The sequence below is a fragment of the Thermochaetoides thermophila genome, assembly GCF_000221225.1.
Source record: "Thermochaetoides thermophila DSM 1495 unplaced genomic scaffold scf7180000011816, whole genome shotgun sequence".
In the NCBI taxonomy this organism is placed as follows: domain Eukaryota; kingdom Fungi; phylum Ascomycota; class Sordariomycetes; order Sordariales; family Chaetomiaceae; genus Thermochaetoides; species Thermochaetoides thermophila.
Genome location: NW_006383032.1, coordinates 4,815,198 through 4,833,237, shown reverse-complemented (window position 1 = coordinate 4,833,237; position 18,040 = coordinate 4,815,198). Strand labels below are relative to the sequence as shown.

At 51.7% G+C, this 18,040-nt stretch overlaps 4 protein-coding genes and 1 non-coding gene across 5 annotated transcripts; 1 reads left to right on the top strand and 4 right to left on the bottom strand.

The window, feature by feature from the left end:
• Nucleotides 1-341: 341 nt before the first annotated feature.
• Nucleotides 342-2,998, top strand: CTHT_0033880 (putative pre-mRNA splicing protein; the record flags this gene model as incomplete). The annotated part of the gene is made up of 3 exons (XM_006693761.1): nucleotides 342-389; nucleotides 461-631; nucleotides 698-2,998. The coding sequence occupies 3 exons, from the start codon at nucleotides 342-344 to the stop codon at nucleotides 2,996-2,998; spliced, it is 2,520 nt and encodes an 839-aa protein (XP_006693824.1).
• Nucleotides 2,999-3,584: 586 nt separating this feature from the next.
• Nucleotides 3,585-4,178, bottom strand: CTHT_0033870 (uncharacterized protein; the record flags this gene model as incomplete). Its single annotated transcript, XM_006693760.1, has 3 exons — nucleotides 3,585-3,739; nucleotides 3,820-3,987; nucleotides 4,172-4,178. 3 exons carry the CDS (start codon nucleotides 4,176-4,178, stop codon nucleotides 3,585-3,587), a joined length of 330 nt encoding a protein of 109 aa, XP_006693823.1.
• Nucleotides 4,179-5,656: 1,478 nt separating this feature from the next.
• On the bottom strand, nucleotides 5,657-5,747 carry CTHT_0033860. Its single transcript is given in 2 exon segments — nucleotides 5,657-5,691; nucleotides 5,711-5,747. It is a non-coding gene; the product is annotated as a tRNA-Gln (tRNA).
• Nucleotides 5,748-6,186: 439 nt separating this feature from the next.
• CTHT_0033850 (uncharacterized protein) lies at nucleotides 6,187-10,157 on the bottom strand (the record flags this gene model as incomplete). Its single annotated transcript, XM_006693759.1, has 12 exons — nucleotides 6,187-6,222; nucleotides 6,286-6,403; nucleotides 6,455-6,510; nucleotides 6,565-6,857; nucleotides 6,950-6,966; nucleotides 7,024-7,514; nucleotides 7,994-8,388; nucleotides 8,766-8,854; nucleotides 9,232-9,351; nucleotides 9,416-9,584; nucleotides 9,662-9,966; nucleotides 10,030-10,157. The coding sequence occupies 12 exons, from the start codon at nucleotides 10,155-10,157 to the stop codon at nucleotides 6,187-6,189; spliced, it is 2,217 nt and encodes a 738-aa protein (XP_006693822.1).
• A 4,367-nt stretch (nucleotides 10,158-14,524) lies between these two features.
• CTHT_0033840 (uncharacterized protein) lies at nucleotides 14,525-17,030 on the bottom strand (the record flags this gene model as incomplete). Its single annotated transcript, XM_006693758.1, has 2 exons — nucleotides 14,525-16,787; nucleotides 16,858-17,030. The coding sequence occupies 2 exons, from the start codon at nucleotides 17,028-17,030 to the stop codon at nucleotides 14,525-14,527; spliced, it is 2,436 nt and encodes an 811-aa protein (XP_006693821.1).
• Between the last annotated feature and the right edge of the window lie 1,010 nt (nucleotides 17,031-18,040).

The window sequence follows — 18,040 nt, the reverse complement described above, 5'->3', positions numbered from 1 at the left end:
AGTCTGCATCTTCCGCTGCAACGCTAATCACCAGGCAATCGAAAAAAGCCCCAAGCCGAGAAACCTACCAAGAATCACAACCTCATCCTCGCGGTCGCTGTCGTCCCCTCCCCGCCTTCGCTACGCGTGCTCTACAATTCTCCGAGGAACCTACAGTGATGCCGTGGCAACGCGCTGTATAAGCTCCGTTCTCTTCCTCCTTTTTTCCCGGCTTCTAGCGCGAATCCCTCGAGGCTGCCGATCAAGCTCTCCGTCATTGCGACGCCCTAGACCGACTGGTCAACCGCTGCTGGGTCCCTCCCGCGGGTACCATCCGCCATCCAGCGCTCGCTCCAGCCAAAATGCCGTCAACCTTGGCCTCCGATCGCCAGCCAGACGTGGCTCTTGTGGTGCGTAGTATCTTCTTAGCGCCAATCTAATCGTAGGCCCAATGGTTTGCTGACTGACCTATTTTCTCCAGTGCGAAGATGACGCCCCTTACGAGCAAGATATTCTGAGGAACCCCGGGAGCATCAGGCCATGGCTCTCCTACATCGAATATAAACTGCAGCATGGAACACTACGCGAGCAAGCCTTTGTCATGGAGCGGGCGTGCGTTCAGCTGCCGCGGTCATACAAGCTCTGGAAGATGGTACGCTGTCAATTCCCTTTCCCCTCACGTCCAGTCATTGTCGCTTACACATGGCAGTATCTTCAGTTCAGGGTGAACCACATTTCCAAGCTTAACCCCGCCATTTTTGCCACCGAGTATCAGAAAGTCAACGCCTTGTTCGAGCGTGCCTTGATCCTTTTGAACAAGATGCCCCGGATATGGGAGATGTATCTCAAGTTTCTGATGCAGCAGCCCCTTGTGACTTTTACTCGGCGCACATTCGACCGCGCCTTGCGAGCACTCCCAATTACCCAGCATAATAGGATATGGGCTCTTTATAGGCCCTTCGCAAACTCGGCAGAGGGAATCACGGCTGTGAAGATCTGGCGGCGGTACATGCAGGTTCACCCCGAGGATGCTGAGGATTTCATCGAGCTCCTCATCCAGTGCGGGCTGTACACCGAGGCTGTCAAGAAGTATATCGAGATTCTCAACAATCCAAAGTTTCAGAGCAAGAATGCAAAGGGTCATTACGAGCTCTGGAGCGAGATGGTCGACTTGCTCGTTGAGCATGCCGTTGACATCGAGACGGGCCACGAAACCGGCATCGACGTGGAGCGCATCATCCGGAGTGGGATCGAGCGGTTTAGCGACCAACGCGGAAAGCTTTGGAGTGGTCTGGCCACATATTGGATTCGCCGGGGAAATTTCGACCGAGCGCGGGATGTGTTTGAAGAAGGCATCACGACGGTCATGACAGTGCGAGACTTCACAATGATTTTTGACGCATATGTCGAGTTCGAGGAGTCCGTCATCGGGACCCTGATGGAAGCTGCATCTAGACGTGCTGAGAAGGGCGTTGTGGACGAGTCCGCTGACTTCGACCTTGACATTCGCATGATGCGCTTTGAGCATCTCATGGACCGTCGCCCATTCCTCCTGAACGATGTCCTCCTGCGGCAAAACCCCAACAATGTCGCTGAGTGGGAAAAGCGGGTTGCCCTGTGGGGCGATAACAAGGAAGAGGTGGTGAAAACATACACCGACGCTATTGCAGCCATCAATCCAAAGAAAGCTGTCGGTGCATTCCACCTACTCTGGGCCAACTATGCCAAGTTTTACGAAAAAGCAGGCGACTTGCGTACAGCCCGCATCATCATGGAGAAGGCCGTCAAGGTCCCATTCAAGTCTGTTAACGAACTCGCCGATATGTGGATTGAATGGGCTGAGATGGAATTGCGGAACAAGAACTTCGATGAGGCAGTCAGGATTATGGCCAAAGCTACACAAGCTCCTAAGAGATCAACCGTTGATTACTTTGACGAGTCTCTCTCGCCACAACAGCGAGTCCACAAGAGCTGGAAACTCTGGAGCTTTTATGTCGATCTGGTGGAAAGCACGAGCTCACTGGAGGAGACCAGGAAGATTTATGAGAGAATATTTGAGCTCCGCATCGCGACCCCTCAGACAGTCGTGAACTACGCCAACCTCCTGGAAGAACATCACTACTACGAAGAGTCGTTCAAAATCTACGAACGTGGCCTTGATCTGTTCAGCTATCCTGTCGCTTTTGAGCTGTGGAACCTCTACCTTACCAAGGCAGTCGATCGCAAAATCAGCATTGAACGGCTTCGCGACCTTTTCGAACAGGCCATTACCGACTGCCCACCCAAATTTGCCAAGGTGCTTTACCTCATGTACGGCAACCTCGAAGAGGAGCGTGGTTTGGCACGGCACGCTATGCGCATCTACGAGCGCGCCACGCGCGCAGTCGCCGACGAAGACCGGGCCGACATGTTCAACTTTTATATTACTAAGTCCGCATCCAACTTTGGTCTGGCCTCTACGCGGCCAATTTATGAACGGGCAATTGCAACGCTGCCCGATAATGAGGCTCGTGACATGTGCCTGAAGTTTGCTGATATGGAGAAGCGTTTGGGCGAGATTGACCGCGCCCGTGCTATCTACGGACATGCATCACAGTTCTGCGACCCCCGAACCAATCCTGAATTCTGGGCTAAATGGGAGCAATTTGAAGTCCAGCATGGCAATGAAGATACATTCAAGGAGATGCTTCGCGTGAAGCGCAGCGTCCAGGCCAAGTACAATACGGACGTCAACTTTATTGCATCGCAAGCGCTTGCTAGGAGTCAAATGTTGAAACAACAGCAACAGCAACAACAGCAACAACAACAGCAACAATTGCAGCAACAGCAGCAAAACGGCAGCTCTGGCGCGGGAGATCCCGAGGTTGCAGATGCTATGGCGCAGCTGGAACGGCAAGCTCGGGCCCCAGCTGGGTTTGTGGCCGCGTCTGAGAATATCAAGGGCACCATTGCGCCGTCAACCCAGTCGGTTGAGGTGTCTAACCCGGACGCCATCGACCTCGATGATATGGATGAATGAATTTCACGATCTTGCGTACATAGACAAACTGGTGCCTGGTTTCTTTTGTCGTTATTCCTTTTGTCTTTTGGGGAGAAAGAGTCGGGATTCATTGCAAATGCCACTGTCTTGATGTGTCCCTTTCCAAGAAAGCGTGGTTGCATCATGGGAAGGAAATGTGGCGCGATTGCTCACACAGTTTATCATTACATTGCAACCGTGAACCAGGATCTGGGGTTTCTAAGGTTTGAGCTGGACTGAAACGGATTACCTATTTAACAAGAACTGCCTATTCAAACGCCTCATTTATTTTCCGATGCTAACATCATCGTCTCTTCATTTATTAGCCTCCCTGAAGAGCTGAAAATCAGCAGATATATAGGTATGGAAGACTCCTTAAACGAAGCTCGGTGCCCACGATATAGTACAGTTCGTACCACAACCTTGCCCTTAAAAGCACCGTTACCAACCTTTCTTCCTGTTCTTCAATCATTCTTTGAACTGAAAGGTTCAGTCTCCTCTTTCATTCACCGCTACCGCCTTCATCTTCAGCTTCTCCTGCACTTGGTATATGTTCCCAGGCAAGGGTATTAGCTACCTATGCTCATCATTCTTTTTTCTTTGGGGCGTAGCCCATCTCAGCCAGCTTCTCGTAGTACTCGGCGGCGTAGTTTCTGTCGATGCGGCCATCGCGCGATGAAGGCACGCCAAAGATAGAGCCTTTGCGTTTTTGGAAGCGACTGGGCGGTACCTTGGCCGCATCTTGGTGAAGGAGATGTTGTCAACACGAATCCGCTGGGTAGAAGCCTAAGGGAGAAAAGGGCAAGGTAAGGCAAACCTACCCCACTCATCACTCATGCGCCGGTCCCGTGGTGCTGAGGGCCCCGTCGCGGGTGGCTGGCTTGATGTCTCTGCTGCTTGCGTTGGAGAAGACGGCTCGTTGGTTGCAGTTGTTGGACTCTGCATCTCTGCACTGGCTGTGCTTCCCTTCCGAGCCGTCTCAAAAGGAGCTGTGGGATAAATCAAATCGACAGTCAGCCTAGATCCGTCCCGCGGAGGCAACATACGGGGGTATCCCATCCGTTAGGCAGGCCATGGAAGGGAACTGCGGCGAACAGGTGATGGACTGATTATTACCTGGATTTTGAAGAGGACTCTTGGGAAGGAAGATTAGCCTGTCTGGCGTTTCCATACCTGCCATTGTGAGAGTTGCTTGCTGATCTAGGATATCAAAGGTGTTGGTGGCAGTTATAGGCTAGGTGGTCTCTCCGCGAGCCAGGTAGGTTGTTCAATCCAGATCAAGCAAGACACATGAAGTCGTCAGAAGAAACGAAAGCGAGTGAGGGGGGATGGGTGGATATCTATGTTCGGAGATAGGACGTCAGTACGTGAGTCTGAGCACCTTGAGGGTCTGGACCATAGATGAAAGCTATAGGTGAAAGACAAGGCATTGTTGTCTAAGCTCAGCAGAGAGTTCCCCGGCTTAAAAGCAGGGACCTACCGAACCATCTTTGATCTTGTGGTTAGAGGTCTCGTGTCTCCCAAACTCAGAAGACGAGTCGAGCCACATACATGCCTGGATGCCCGAGTTTTACCGTCTCCTACACTGGTCTCTTTACGGGCGGTTGTTAACTTCCCACAACGGCTTTGTTAACAAAAGTCTCAGATGCCGTTCTGCCACAAAAAATAGGATACTACAAAAAAACAGCCAGGGTGTCACAAAAGTGCATCACATGAAATCCTCTTATTCCAGAGTTAAGATCCAATGAAAAAACCGTAGGCCGCATATGTATGCGACCATGACAGTTTCTGAGGACTTCAAGCCTGGTGTATCTATAGTAAGAGTTTCCGGAGTCTCACGAGAGCATGTGGTGTGACAATGCGAGACGGAATGACCATTCTGTCATGACACCCCACTTCAAAGTTGTCAGAGCAACAGGTTCAACCGCTGACGTCATGCTTCACTGACAATCCCTGTATTCTTGCTGCTCATAACTATCACTCTTACCGCTATCCTTGCTTTCTGTAATCGTTCTTGCCGAGACTAATGGCGATTCCCGGACATTCTGTTGTTCAGCCGGCTCAAGCAACTCCAAACTATCCATTCTTGACGCTTGGCAACAATCCAACATCTCCTGTTCGCTTGTTCCGGTCCTCTTCCGATGTTTGGTGTAAACTGAGAAGAGATAGGACGGGATTTAACCCACTATGCCTTGTTCTCCGTCATGATCTACAATGGAAACGGGATCGCTGAGACCAAGAGAGGCCTGTGGACAGCAGCAGTGTCCGTGAAGGACGATCTCCGGAAACTTAAGTAGGTAACTCATCTGAAAGGTCTTGTTTTCCAACCGCACCGTGAGGACACTGTCCGGTACAACGCAACCAAGACAACACACAGATTGTAGAACCATAGGTAAGGAAAAAGCGTGCAAAGTGGAAGTTGGCTACGCAAACATTGACCATTACCGATGGAGCAATTTTTGATTTCTCGTGATACAGCTTGCTGTTTTACTTAGGTATAGCTCCAGGGCGGAAGCTGCTTGGAAGCTCGACAAACCAAACGTTCCATCTCATTTCACTTTCATTTAAACCAAATCTTCTACGGTGGTCGAGGCGATTAAGTACAAGAGCACAACGAGAACGTTTTATGTAAGAACTCCAGCAAAAATGCAAAAGTGTAGGTCGTGCCCGGATTCGAACCGGGGTTTTTGGAAGATGAGTCGTTTTTCCAGCTCAAAATCCAAAGTGATAACCACTACACTACACAACCTTGCTTGGCACTTTCCGCACGCTGTGTTTACTTATCAAGACCATGCCAATATCATGAGAATGTGTGTTAGGGTTAGGGTTGATCAAGCCTCGTCCATGAACCTGCAATCAGTGAAGCCACCTAAAAACAACTAAAGTGGTTCGGTATAACTAAGGCTAGCTTTCTCATTGCTGAAAGATATGTTCGGTTGTCACAGCAGTATATGATTTGAATATAATTAACTGAGTGTCTGGCGTCGCCCAGCCTGGTCACTTTGGTGAACTCTGGCTTCTATTGAACCAGGAAGACATGAGAACAATGTTACTGACTTATCATACGAACTGTTTGGCTTGCCAAATATCCCTAGTACAGTTCAAACAAACACATATCATACGTCTTTGTATCAATCTCAACTCGGTTGTTTGCTTTCCCTGTACCATTACATCACTCCTGAGGCACCTTACGTTGGTCTCCGATACAGCACACCGGCACCGGCCTAAAATTCATTGTTAGGCAACTATCCGGATAAAGAAAACTAGCTTCTGGTTAGGATACTTACCTGATGGCTGGGGAAGATCAATGTGTCAGCGACCACAACATTCTGTCTGCGGCTCGCAACAAACACTACGACCTCGGCGATATCATCAGGGGTGAGGGGATCACAGCCGCTATTCTGCCTGTAAGCCATGATAATGATTCTGGTTCAAGATCGAAAAGGATTTCCTTACGCGTAAACGGCATCAGCCTTAGCCTTGTCACCATAGTAGCGAATAATGGAGAACTCCTATTGCCAGTCAGCTCCAGTCCCAAATAGCATGCTAAGCTCCCCGCAACTTACCGTCTCAACCTGGCCGGGATCAATTTCCATGACACGGATGCGAGTATCAATGAGCTCCTTGCGCAGGGCATCGGTAAAAGCGCGCACGGCGGCCTTGGTAGCGCAGTAGATGCTGCCACCAGCATAAGGCTCCCGGCCAGCAATGCTGCCAATGTTTATGATATCACCGGCACCACCGTCTGGGCGAGCCTTGAAGATGGGCAGCACTGCCTGGGTCATGTTGATTAGGCCAGTGACATTGGTGTTGAACATGATATTCATGTCACCCTCATCGATCTCGGGCGCACGAGCAACTTTTTTGTTCCCCATTAGCTCTCATTTTTCCTATGCCACTACATACCCAGGGGTCAAGGCAATGAGTTTAGAGATTGATTTGGATGCTTACCCCCCTTAACCAATCCCCTACATTACCAGGTCAGCAAGTGCTTGTTCATGCGGCGAGGATTATGTAAAACGTACGCATTGTTTACCAAGATATCGATATCCCGGAACTCCTCAGGCAAGCGCTGGACAAAGCTCCGCACCTGGTCTGGATCACTAACATCGAGTTGGAAGGGCAAAACCTTAACACCATCGCCGACCTCTTCGCGGATCTTGGCGGCAATTTCGTGCAGACGGTCAACACGACGGGCTGTCAGGACTAGCTTGAGGTTTTTGGGCGCTGTGCGGGCGAACTCAAAGGCACAGCTGCGGCCGATGCCCGACGAGGCACCTGTGATGACAATGGTCTTGCCCTCCAGGCGCTTGGCGGCTGCAGAAGAGGCCATGGTTCTTGTAATGGCTGCGAAGCGATGGTGAAGCAGCACACGATGTTGCTGCTGTTGTTGAAGGCTACCGGAGGAAAGGAAAACCCGGGCTGTTTCAGTGACCTTGGATGCAAAGCGGACGAGCGAGAATGGGGGTCGGTCGATGTACATGGCAAGCGGAAAGATAAGTAGTAAAGCAGAAACCTAAAACCAGGTACCGCGACCGGAGCCGATGCAAAGGGGAACCTCGCACAAAAGCGACAACGGCAACCCCCGCGAATCCGGCGTTGACGCCATCTCGTGGCTGATCCACTCAGTTTTTGCGCTCTCTCTACTCTGCGACTTGCGGCGTGCGTTTCACTCGAGTACAAGCATAATGCCGCCCGTTGCCGTCCCGGTCCCGAGGAACCCCGCATCCGCCGGCGATAAACCCGATAACCCCGCAGTCCAGCAACACCACATCACTCAACATCGATCATCCACATCAACATGTAATTTTGTATCTATTCATGCCAGTTTGGTGCGCAGTTATTTATATCGTCTTAGTTCTTGATTTGCAAAACATATAACGTGTCTTGTAAGAGATGTGTCTATCCCGAATCAAGGTCATTACTTGCAGGCTGAATCCTGGATGTTTTCATCATGGCTTGATGCATCTCGTTAAACTCCTTATGCGGTCATACCTCCAAACCTGCTTGAGACTCCCTGCTGGTATTCTCGGTTTCCAAAATTGTCCCTCTCCTTTCTGCTTCCTCGCGGTACCGCTGCTCCATCATCTCCTCTAGCGATACCCGGTTTCGTCGATAAACCCCGAAGCTACAGATCAGTGCAGCCCCCAACACGGCACAGCACACAATCATGTCTTCCTTAAGAGCATCCGTGTACACACGCCGGATAACTGTCCACTGACCAGGAGTCAAAAGCGCTGGATTAGACGCCAGTTTCTCCAATACCTCGGGTGTCACCCCGCTCGCGGGACCTAGCGCCCGAAACTTGGCCCCTAGGATGGCCGCCGATGCTGCAATACCAAGACTACCGCCGAGAATGCGTACTTGGGCGACGATTCCCTGAGCGGACGCTGTTCGTGAAAGATAATGTTAGTCCCGTAAAGCTTTCTACCTGGCTGTTGTTGGAAAACTCGAACCTACCGTGTTCCCGAACCGGTGCTTCCGCTCCTGCCAACATAGTTGCTCCAGCAGCCGACAGTCCAAATCCGAAGCCCACAAACGCTAAAAAGCCTAAAACGCGTGGTTCTATCCCTTTATCACTTTCTGCCATGGTTTCGAGTGCACATCCGAGTATCATGAACAGACATGCTGCCACAAGGGTTTCCATGAACCTATTCTTCCCCCGCTTGGTGCTCCGGCCCATGTCCCTGCCATCACTAACGGACCCCTTTTCTTGATTGTTTCTGCTGTCTTTACTCTGTCCCCCTCCATTCACAGCTCCCGCAACGGTTGTTCCCACCGCGCTTGCCGCCAGCATAGGCAACAGCATCAGCCCAGCTTGAAGGGGACTTTTGCCGTACACAACCTGGAACCGTACTGGGAAAGCATAAATGCACAATATATAGGGGAAACCCGTGAGAAGAGAATGTAGAGCTGCAGCCGAGTAAGCGCGGTTTCGGAGAAGTGATGGGGGAAGAGCTGCTGCTGTAAAGAGTGCTGCTTTCTCTCCTGACTGTCGACGATAGAAGAAACGCGGGACGATAACGTATTGCCAAAGAAAAAGAAGGCCGAGCGAGAAGAAGCCAGTAATGAGTGGAGCAACAAAAGTGGCTGCCTTCCAAGGGTTGCTGCCGACGGTAGTATGCGAAGCATGCTGAAAAGGGAATACGATAAGGACGGCAGAGGCTATCCTGATGATATTATGAGTATGAAACTCATAACAAAGTACCAGTTAAGGGAGGATAAGAACGTACAGTAAGAATGCCCCGACGAAGTCCACTTCCTTCCATGCTCGACGTTGTAGCGCCGGGAGTTGGTGCTTGTTAGGCCAGGCAAAGAGGAAAACAAGGATAGAAACAGCGCTGATGGGACCGCTGAAATAGAGACACGGTAAATATGTAAATGTTCACATGGATTTGCAGCCTATGAGGCACTTACTTAATCCAAAATACCCATCTCCAAACTGAATAATCCGTCAAGATGCCACCGAGGACTGGCCCTAGAACCCCTGCCGACGCAATTACGACTCCAACAACAGCAGCAATGTACTTTTTCTTGTTATCTGGTGTTAGTTCGGGCATGATTATCATCGAGACACTGTAGAGCCCTATCATGACACCCGTTAACTCATTCGTTGCTCATTCAAATGGTCTTTCCGTCTCTAAAGGAATAACAGATGCTTACCAGCTCCTCCAACTCCCTGAATAGCCCTCAAGGCAATCAGCTCCTCCATATTGCTTGCAAAGCCACAAGCCACCGAAAACACAGCAAATATGACATAGGCAGCACCGAAGGCGACTCTCCTTCCCACAACATCGGACGCACGTGCGAAGAGCACTGCACAACTCAGATAGGTGAGGGCATAGGACAAAGCAACCCAGTTGAGCTTGGCATCGGCTGGATCAGTGCCAAAGTCTGCGGCAATGCTAACCAGGCTGGTTGCAACGATAGACGAATCCAGCATGGAGAGGAATAGGCCGAGGCAGATCCTGTGCGCATGATTAGTTGAGGATGAGGTGTCTTCTGTATGTTGAGGACTCGGCTCAGCTTACCCGACTGTGAGGAGAGTGTACTGCCATCGTGGAAGTGTTGGGGCACGGATATCAGTGGTATGGACTCCGTGGCCGCTTTTGGCCTCCATGCCGTGGTCTGGATACTGTTCCTGATCGATGGTTTTCATCGGTGATTGATGAGCTGGAGCGACCCTGGTTGACCAGACCTGTCGTCATGTCTAATACTTCAATCTTTCAGTGCCCAGTGCATTCGCCTCTCGTTAAATACCTCTGTTGTTTCCAGCAATCCTGATTCTGCTTTCACAAGAACTTGCCCGCTAGTGACTGTAAGATGATGAAAAGCGATTGCGACGACGCAGCCCAGCTGCCGATTCCAATACGATGAATAATCGTAAAATTCAAGTTTCCATTGACGAGCTTATGTCAGAGGTCAAGCTGAATGGGCGAGAGTGTAAATCCCTTAGGGGATGTAAGGCTCTCGGACTCGGATTCGCATTAGTTGAAACAAACCTGTCTGTAAATCGACAAGAACAAGGCCCAGAGCCTCGCAGAGGTTTGGAGCTGGATGGAGTCTGGCAAGTTGGGCCCCTGGGGGCCGTTCTCGGCGGACAAGACAATATCATACTAATCAAGAATCATAAGAGGATCAGAAATTCGGCAACAGCCACATCCTCTCGCTTGTTTTGTCTTCAGTTGGATGGATACCCAAGCCGGCGTTTGCTGTCACTGGCACCAGCCAGTTCACCTAAAAACGGGGATTGTTGGCGATTGTGTGCTGCAAGTCAGCCAGGAAACGCCTCAAGCTTTGCCTGCTCTCGCATCGTCGCACTCGTCAAGGAAATGGTAAGAGAATGCTATTGGTTGGTCTGGCCCAGGGATTCTGTTCCACACCGGACATTCGGACTGTGCAGAATCTGATGGGTGTTCTTATCATTGGACTGTCAAAGAACTTACACATAGTCAACCTTAGTCTCATGCGACCTCCTTGCGTTCTTGCCTCTCCTTTGCATAGATTCGGTTGAGGGAGAAAATCTGTACCTATGCAGTGATTGTCGAGGGATATCTCGTTGAGGATGCGCGCACAGTGCGAGTTGCTTTTGGGACTCTGCGTTCTGAATCACATTACTTTCCAGGTCAGGACGGGTGCCTATCCTTTGGGGTGAAAAAGCCTATTAGTAGGCTTGACCAATCAGAGCGTTCAGTTGTGCTGAGCCGTCTTGATCTTTGAGCTCATGCCATCTTTTGAGGCTTCACACCCCTTTATCACCCTCGCTGTCTTGTGAATATTTGCGAACATGTTGGATAGGACGATAGCTTCCAAGGGTCGGTGACAACAGATCCCTCTCCGCTAATGCCACAGGTGTGATGAGATGGTGAAACCTGCTATTGATTGAGATGAGAACGTGGCGATTGGTGATATTCTAGGAACCTCAATGACACTCGGCACATGATGCTGGCGGCAAAATTCTCACATGCAATCGGCATTGCTCTCGAAGATGCCGAATGTGGAGATGCTGTGGAGTGACTTGTCGGCACCCAGTACCGCCAGACGCCAAGAAGCGGTGACGGTCAAGAGGGCCGACCGTCGATGAGGGCTGGCAGAACGCCACCGCCCACCGTTCGCGACACGCCGCAGCGTTGTCGTGCTCTGGCAGCTCTGCATTTGGTTTTCGGAGAACGTAGTTCGTGCAAACTGGTTGATGCATCCTTTTCCCCTCTCCCACACACCAGTAGGCATTTCCCGATTAGTATACTTAGCTTTTAGCAAAATTTTATCGAGCTTGATTTACGAGCTCTTTCCCTTTTGAAGATGTTGTTTCTGACTGGTTAATGCGACCTTCGAGCTCCGTTTGCAATGTGTCTAGCTACGATATATCTAACTTTGAGGCTTAGGTTCCTAGTTCTTAGATCTCAAACCAGAATAACTCTAAGCTCCCGGCAGGGCATCCCAGTGCCGGAGTGACACCGGAAAGAGCCACCCACAGGCACTGATGACTTTGGATACCAAAGCTCTAGGGTTTCAGTTAGCTCCTTGTCCGAAAACCCCTTACACTCACACGAAAGCTTGCTTTTGTGAGGTATCAATTACTACCTTACCTTTTCTCCACACTTCGATGCTATCAAGTACGTGCAAGTACACTACAAGTACTGACCGATCTCCCTGACCAGACATGATTATCCCTAGGATCAAGAATGTTGGATGGCGTTGTGAATCGAAACTGAACTACCATAAACCGCGTGCTTATTCGAGAACCACAGACAGATATACTTGTACATCCCATTCAAAGGTAAACGGCCACTCGACGCGTCATCCTGAACAGGCAGGTCGTTGTCTGGCTTTGTCGTGAACCGGCGGTTGAGATGGGTCGGATCCCCGCATCTGGACAATTTTTCCCCAGCCTGGGCTGGGGTGCATCACTTCCCCGCACTACCCCAACATGGCGTGGTTTTTTCCCCACCAAATTACACAAGGTACCTGAAACATCTGCTGCGAAAACCCCTTGTCGGCAGGTGCTTGGCACCAGGCGCGCAACGGGCCGCAAATCCAGATTGCCAAGCATCCTCGATGCGAAGTCCCGAGATATTCTTCCAGCCAATGGCATCGTACCCGTTTCGGGATGCAGCTCCGCCAGAGGAAACCGTTGGGTGCCTGCCCTGCAAGGCGCTCCCAGCGGGCCATGGGTCATGGAGGGGTTCATGACTAGAGGTCCTGGTGTGAGCGTCTCACGCTGCACCCCAAGCGCTTGCCCAAACGCTACATAGATACCAACGTGGAAATGTGGCCCCTCAAGGAACGACCGACAATCGCCATTTTCCAGGACGAAAACTACACTACTTCGTCAGGAAGACAGAAAAATGACACGCAAAGGCAAGGGATACAAGAGCCCCAAAATGCATGCACTAACATACAATGCCAGTTCTACTTACAGGTACATACTTGTACTGTGTACACCCGAGCACGCATTCACATATGGCAGCAGCGCAACGGTCAGAGTGTGCTTCTTCTTTTGTCAATGGACATCTCCAGCCACACCTGTAAGTGTTATCATCCTAAATTGGCAAGCCGGTGTCTACTTTGTATGTACCCGATATTCCGTCATCACTTCACAATGAATTTGACGACCACCGATAAGTGCAGGCTGGCGGGATGTGGATGCGATTGAATATCGCCATGGTAGAAAGACCATAGGAGTAAAAAATGCCGATCTCTTACTGTCAAGCTCTGTCTTGGCTTTGAGGTAACCAGGGCTTGTTTAACGAGATGCCGGTGCAGACGGCAACCGTCAACCGCATGTTCTCTCGAGCTATCCGAGTTCTTCTCGGCGCTTTGGCGGACCGGCCCTGAGATCCTGTCTTATGAGGTGATGAACCGTATATCTGGGCTTTCTAGGCGTGCCTTTGTCACATCGTCCGCTGTAACAATGGCAAAAAGGAAGTTTCGTTCCCGTTTTCCTGGATTCCCTAGGAATACCTCGGAGCCAGGGGGGTGAGGACGTAGTGTTGGCCGATTCAAAAGTCCTCCTCACAGGCTCACCTTCACGCTCACTGGCACAGGCACAAGCAAGAACGGCAAGATATGCCTCTTGTGAGCTCATGGGAGAATGCTGACGCCCCGCTTATGGAGGGAGAGGCATTTTGGAGGGATGGCCGGCTTCAACGTGCCGAAGTCTGTACACCTTATTGGTGTGATGTGTGCCGTCACTCCATCGAACCCTTCGCGAACTTTTCCATCAATATCCGGAGTCGTACAGATGCAGATGCGGCCCCAAGCCGTTGTTCGAGTAAGCCACCGGATGTAACAATGCGGGGAAGTGGTCACCCAGGGGCGCAGTGATACACCTGTTTTTGACTGTGTCTTGACCAACTCGCTCTCCCTCTTGCAACCACAAAGATCAGGGCTAGCCAGTTACCTGTAACGATTATAACCATGGTATCACTCGGTGACAATTTTGGGTGGGTAGTAGTCGCGGAAGCCCTTGAAAAATTTTCAACCACTCCATGTTCTGCATTTACTTGGGATGCAACTTGGTTCACATTCTCAGAGATTTTAGGAAAATCTTGTATTGCTAAAAAAATATGGACAGAGAAGAGAATTCACAATATATACCAAACACTGCGCGTTATCCCAATCTTACTTCTTTTCCATGCCCAAGCACAATCCACCCGATATTTTTCCAATTTGCCAGCCCATTTTCCCGTAACATAGACAGATGTGTGATGATAGGCATGTGTGAACATGATTTCCCTTCCGTCCTCATCTCTGCTGGGGTATGATCATCAAAGCGAACGTTTGGTGGTATCTCCGTTATCTCAAGCACATCAAAGACCATAGTCATGACAAAACATGAACCGTAACACCATAGCAGCCAACCAGTCACCATCCAATGACCTCCCAAAGGTTCTACCCCGGATCCCAACAAACACGTATAAGAAAACAAAAAGTGGCTCAAAAGGATAAAACAAAACGAGAAGGGGATCATAAAAAGGTAATTGCAAAACAGGTGATCGAAGAAAGTGAAAAAGAACAAAATCTTTACTGAACATATGCTAGGCCCTCAAGACCATGAGGCTGCCCAGCATGATGCGCCGTGATGTAGTCGTGGACTGTCAGCGCATCCGGGTGCGGTGCGCCAGTTACAGCGGGGTGATGCTGTGCGTGGTGGGAGGGAGGGGGAGGATATGTCACACTAGGGACGGGGTACTCAGTCGGACTGACCGCAGCCGTGGCGTTAACATCAAGCACAGGGCTGCCGAGCGAGGTAGCCCCTGGCGGAGCCGCCCAGTACATGCCGTCCAAATCGCCCCAAAGGCCTTGCTGGTCAAGCATGTTCATCATGCCCAGGCCGTCAACCGGCTCCAGGCCGATGGGGCTCATGTGCATGCCAGCAGCTTCAGCCGCGGTGGGCGAAGACATGAGCATGGCATCAGAGGTGAGGATGTGAAGCGGCCCTGGGGCGGCTGTTGTCGTTGGGGGAGTGTCTGCAACGGAGCTGGGACGTTGCTGGGCAACAATCTGGCGCGCGGCATCGTACATGCGCCAGACAACCTCACGTGAACGACGAGCAGTCAGTGACCACTCCTCCATAACCTCAAGAAGGTCGATGACAGCCTCGATCTGCTTGAGCCACTCGGGCACACGAGGGGCGCCCCACTGCCAGAAGACTGAGACTAGAGGAACCATGGCGGCCTGGTACAGGAACCAAGCAGCGTTCCAGCCGCTCATCTGGTTGCGGGTCCATTCGCGCGCAATGTCCTCAATCGTCTGGGCAGCAAGCTCACGGCAGGTCTCGATGGCGGCCAAGTCAGCATCGCTGGCCTGGGTGTGTGGGTTAATGCCGGACGAAGCGAGGGAGAGGAGGACAGGGCGGTGAAGGAGCATGCGGAGGTTCTGGTAGCGCCATTTCATGATGCAACGAGCCAGGTAGAGAGGCTCAGCACACGGGTCAGTTGTGCGCAGCAGCCATGGCAGCGAGTTGTACCAGCCGACAAGTTGATTGTCGAGATTGCAGCGATCCTCAGCGCGCAACAACGGGCTGACGGCGAGCATATCCTGAATCTGGGTAGCAATCTTGCAGAACTTGATGTTCTCGATGAGAGGGAGGATTCCAGCGTGCTGGGATGAATCTCGCGCGGCATTGATGCCGAACTCAGGAGGACGAATGTTGATGGCCGGGCCGAAGCGACCAAACGAGGGCCTACCCATCGTCGTAGTGGCCCAAGTATCCAGGCAGAACAGAGCCCACCAAGTGCGCCGGCGCGTCTCGGCTATAACAATGTCATTCGTGCTCTGCGCCAGACTCTCACGGTGTAAGCCGAGAGCGCTGGCCATGCGGATCGCAGCACCCAGCACGGCATTTGCCATGTTAGGTCTGTTGATGTAGTGGAGGTAGTAGCCGCCAATGAGGGCCAGCGCCTGCACCGTCTCGATGTGGCTGCTTCCGAGGGCATCCATGGGCAGGTATTCCATGGCTCGGTTGTAGTAGTTGATGTGGCTATAGTCGTCAGACTTCGAAGCGACAATGCTGCCCATTGCGAAAACCATGTTAAGCAACGCAAGCCACGGCGCATCGGTCCTCTGTCCTTCCAGGTAGTCAGCGCGGAAGCTGCTCTCGTCGAGCATGGGAATGAAGACGTGGATGCGCTTGAAGTAGGCATCGATGAGAGTCTGGCCCTTCCAGGACCACGGAATTCTCTGAGGCTCCTTTGGAATCGCTGATTTCCTGATGGCAGGAAAGTTGTGAGGAACGTCGACTCCGCTCAGAGGAGCTGCCAGAGCATTTCTCAAGGTCGGCTGGACCTTAAGCATGACCATGAGAGCAGCCTTAATCGATGACGCCCCAAGGTACGACTGCGGGCGATCCACAGAGAGAGATAAAGCGTTAATATCATCAGCTTCGGCCGGGATCGGATCCCGTCCCCTCCGCTCCTCATCCCATTCGGCGTCCCGAGCAGGCAGCTGCTCCAGGAGGCTCTCGGTCTTGATCATCATAGGCGAATCGACGTTAGAGATAGGCGATGTGTTGAGCGGTGGCGACGGAAGACCGGCCACATTGGTATCGACAAGAGGACGGTCAAGAAGCTCGAGGAGTTGCTGCCTGGACATGGGTAGCAGAGTCTGCACATCGTGATTAGGGAACAGACGCTTCAAAATAGATCGGCATTCTTCCAGGGATTGGGAAAGAGCTTCGAGTGTCTTGCGCGAGGGAATAACCCGCTGGCGGTGCTTATCGTAGAAACACCTCTTGGGAGCGCGGCTCGAGAGGCATTGGCCACAAGGCTGCTGGCCATCGCAGCGACTGAGACCGGAACTCGAGTTAGGCTATTCTCCTGGACCATCTGAATCATGTTTGTTCGTGGCTTACTCACATCTTACGCCGCTTGCACTCCGCACAGGCATGAGGGGTCGTTATCCTCTTGGTAGTCGTCGTCCCATTGCTCTTATTGCTGTCTTGCGAGTCTGATGAGGGCTTCTTAGGGGTAACTCCCTGAAAAGTGTGAAACATGCCGCCCTGGGTGGGCACTGGGAGTGATGGTGCCATTGCTTCTGGAAGATTGGGAGGTATCGATTTGTCCAAGGAGTGTCGTGTCCAAGGCAGTGGACCGGGTTTGTGAGGAGTTCGATCTCGCCAAAACGGGAAAGCAAACTATATAGGATGTAAGGTGGGTGTAGACGTTGCCTCTGGTTGGATCGCCCAGGTAGGTTCTCAGAAAGAAAAGTGAAGATGTAAGAAGATCTTCGCAGAGCTGCTGTTGCGCAAGTGGAAGGGGTATCAATGAGGATAGACCAAGAAAAAGGGTGTTGAACCACTTGTTAGCAGCCGCGAGAATAAAGATAGAACGGAAGCGGCGTCGGCAACGACGGGGAGAAGAGAAGGTATGGGGCGCGAATGCAGACTTTATATATTTACATTGACGAGTATGCACCCCGAGATGGAGAGGATGGGGACTCCGCACGAACCAAGCGTTGACGATGTGGGGAGGGGCGAGATTGGCATGGAGCAGACGGGATCGGCTGTCGAGTCCGTCATGGCGTGGTGTGGAGAAGGCCCTGGCCTAGGTACCTAGCCTCCCCGGCAGACGTTGATGAACTGGGGTTGGGTTGCGTGCGGTATGTGCGGGTCTTCCTGCCGCAGGTACCTTTCTCTGTACCTCTGTATCGTAGCATTCAACGTCGCACGGCTACAGCCCAGGGTACCTGCCTGACTACGGACTGCGGTACCCGACTCGGATGGACGACCTAGGATTATGTAGGGAGTTGTCAGGGCAGGGAACTCCGGCGCTTGCGCAGTATCTGGCCATTTGGCGGTGCCCAAGGACAGGCCAAGTAGGCCGAGCAATCCGTGTATAGTGTATAGCTTGGAGGCTAATTGTTGAGGATCGAGTGCGTCTGCTAAGCTGCCTTGCCCAAGAAACGCCGAACTACCAGCTGGTGAGCTTAGTGACCTGGGCAAAGGGCGATCGTCAATGCCGCGCTCGTGTCTGCCATAAACGCCTGACCACGATCTCATCATCCCATGAGTATGATGCACTGGCGGGAAGGCGTTGAAAA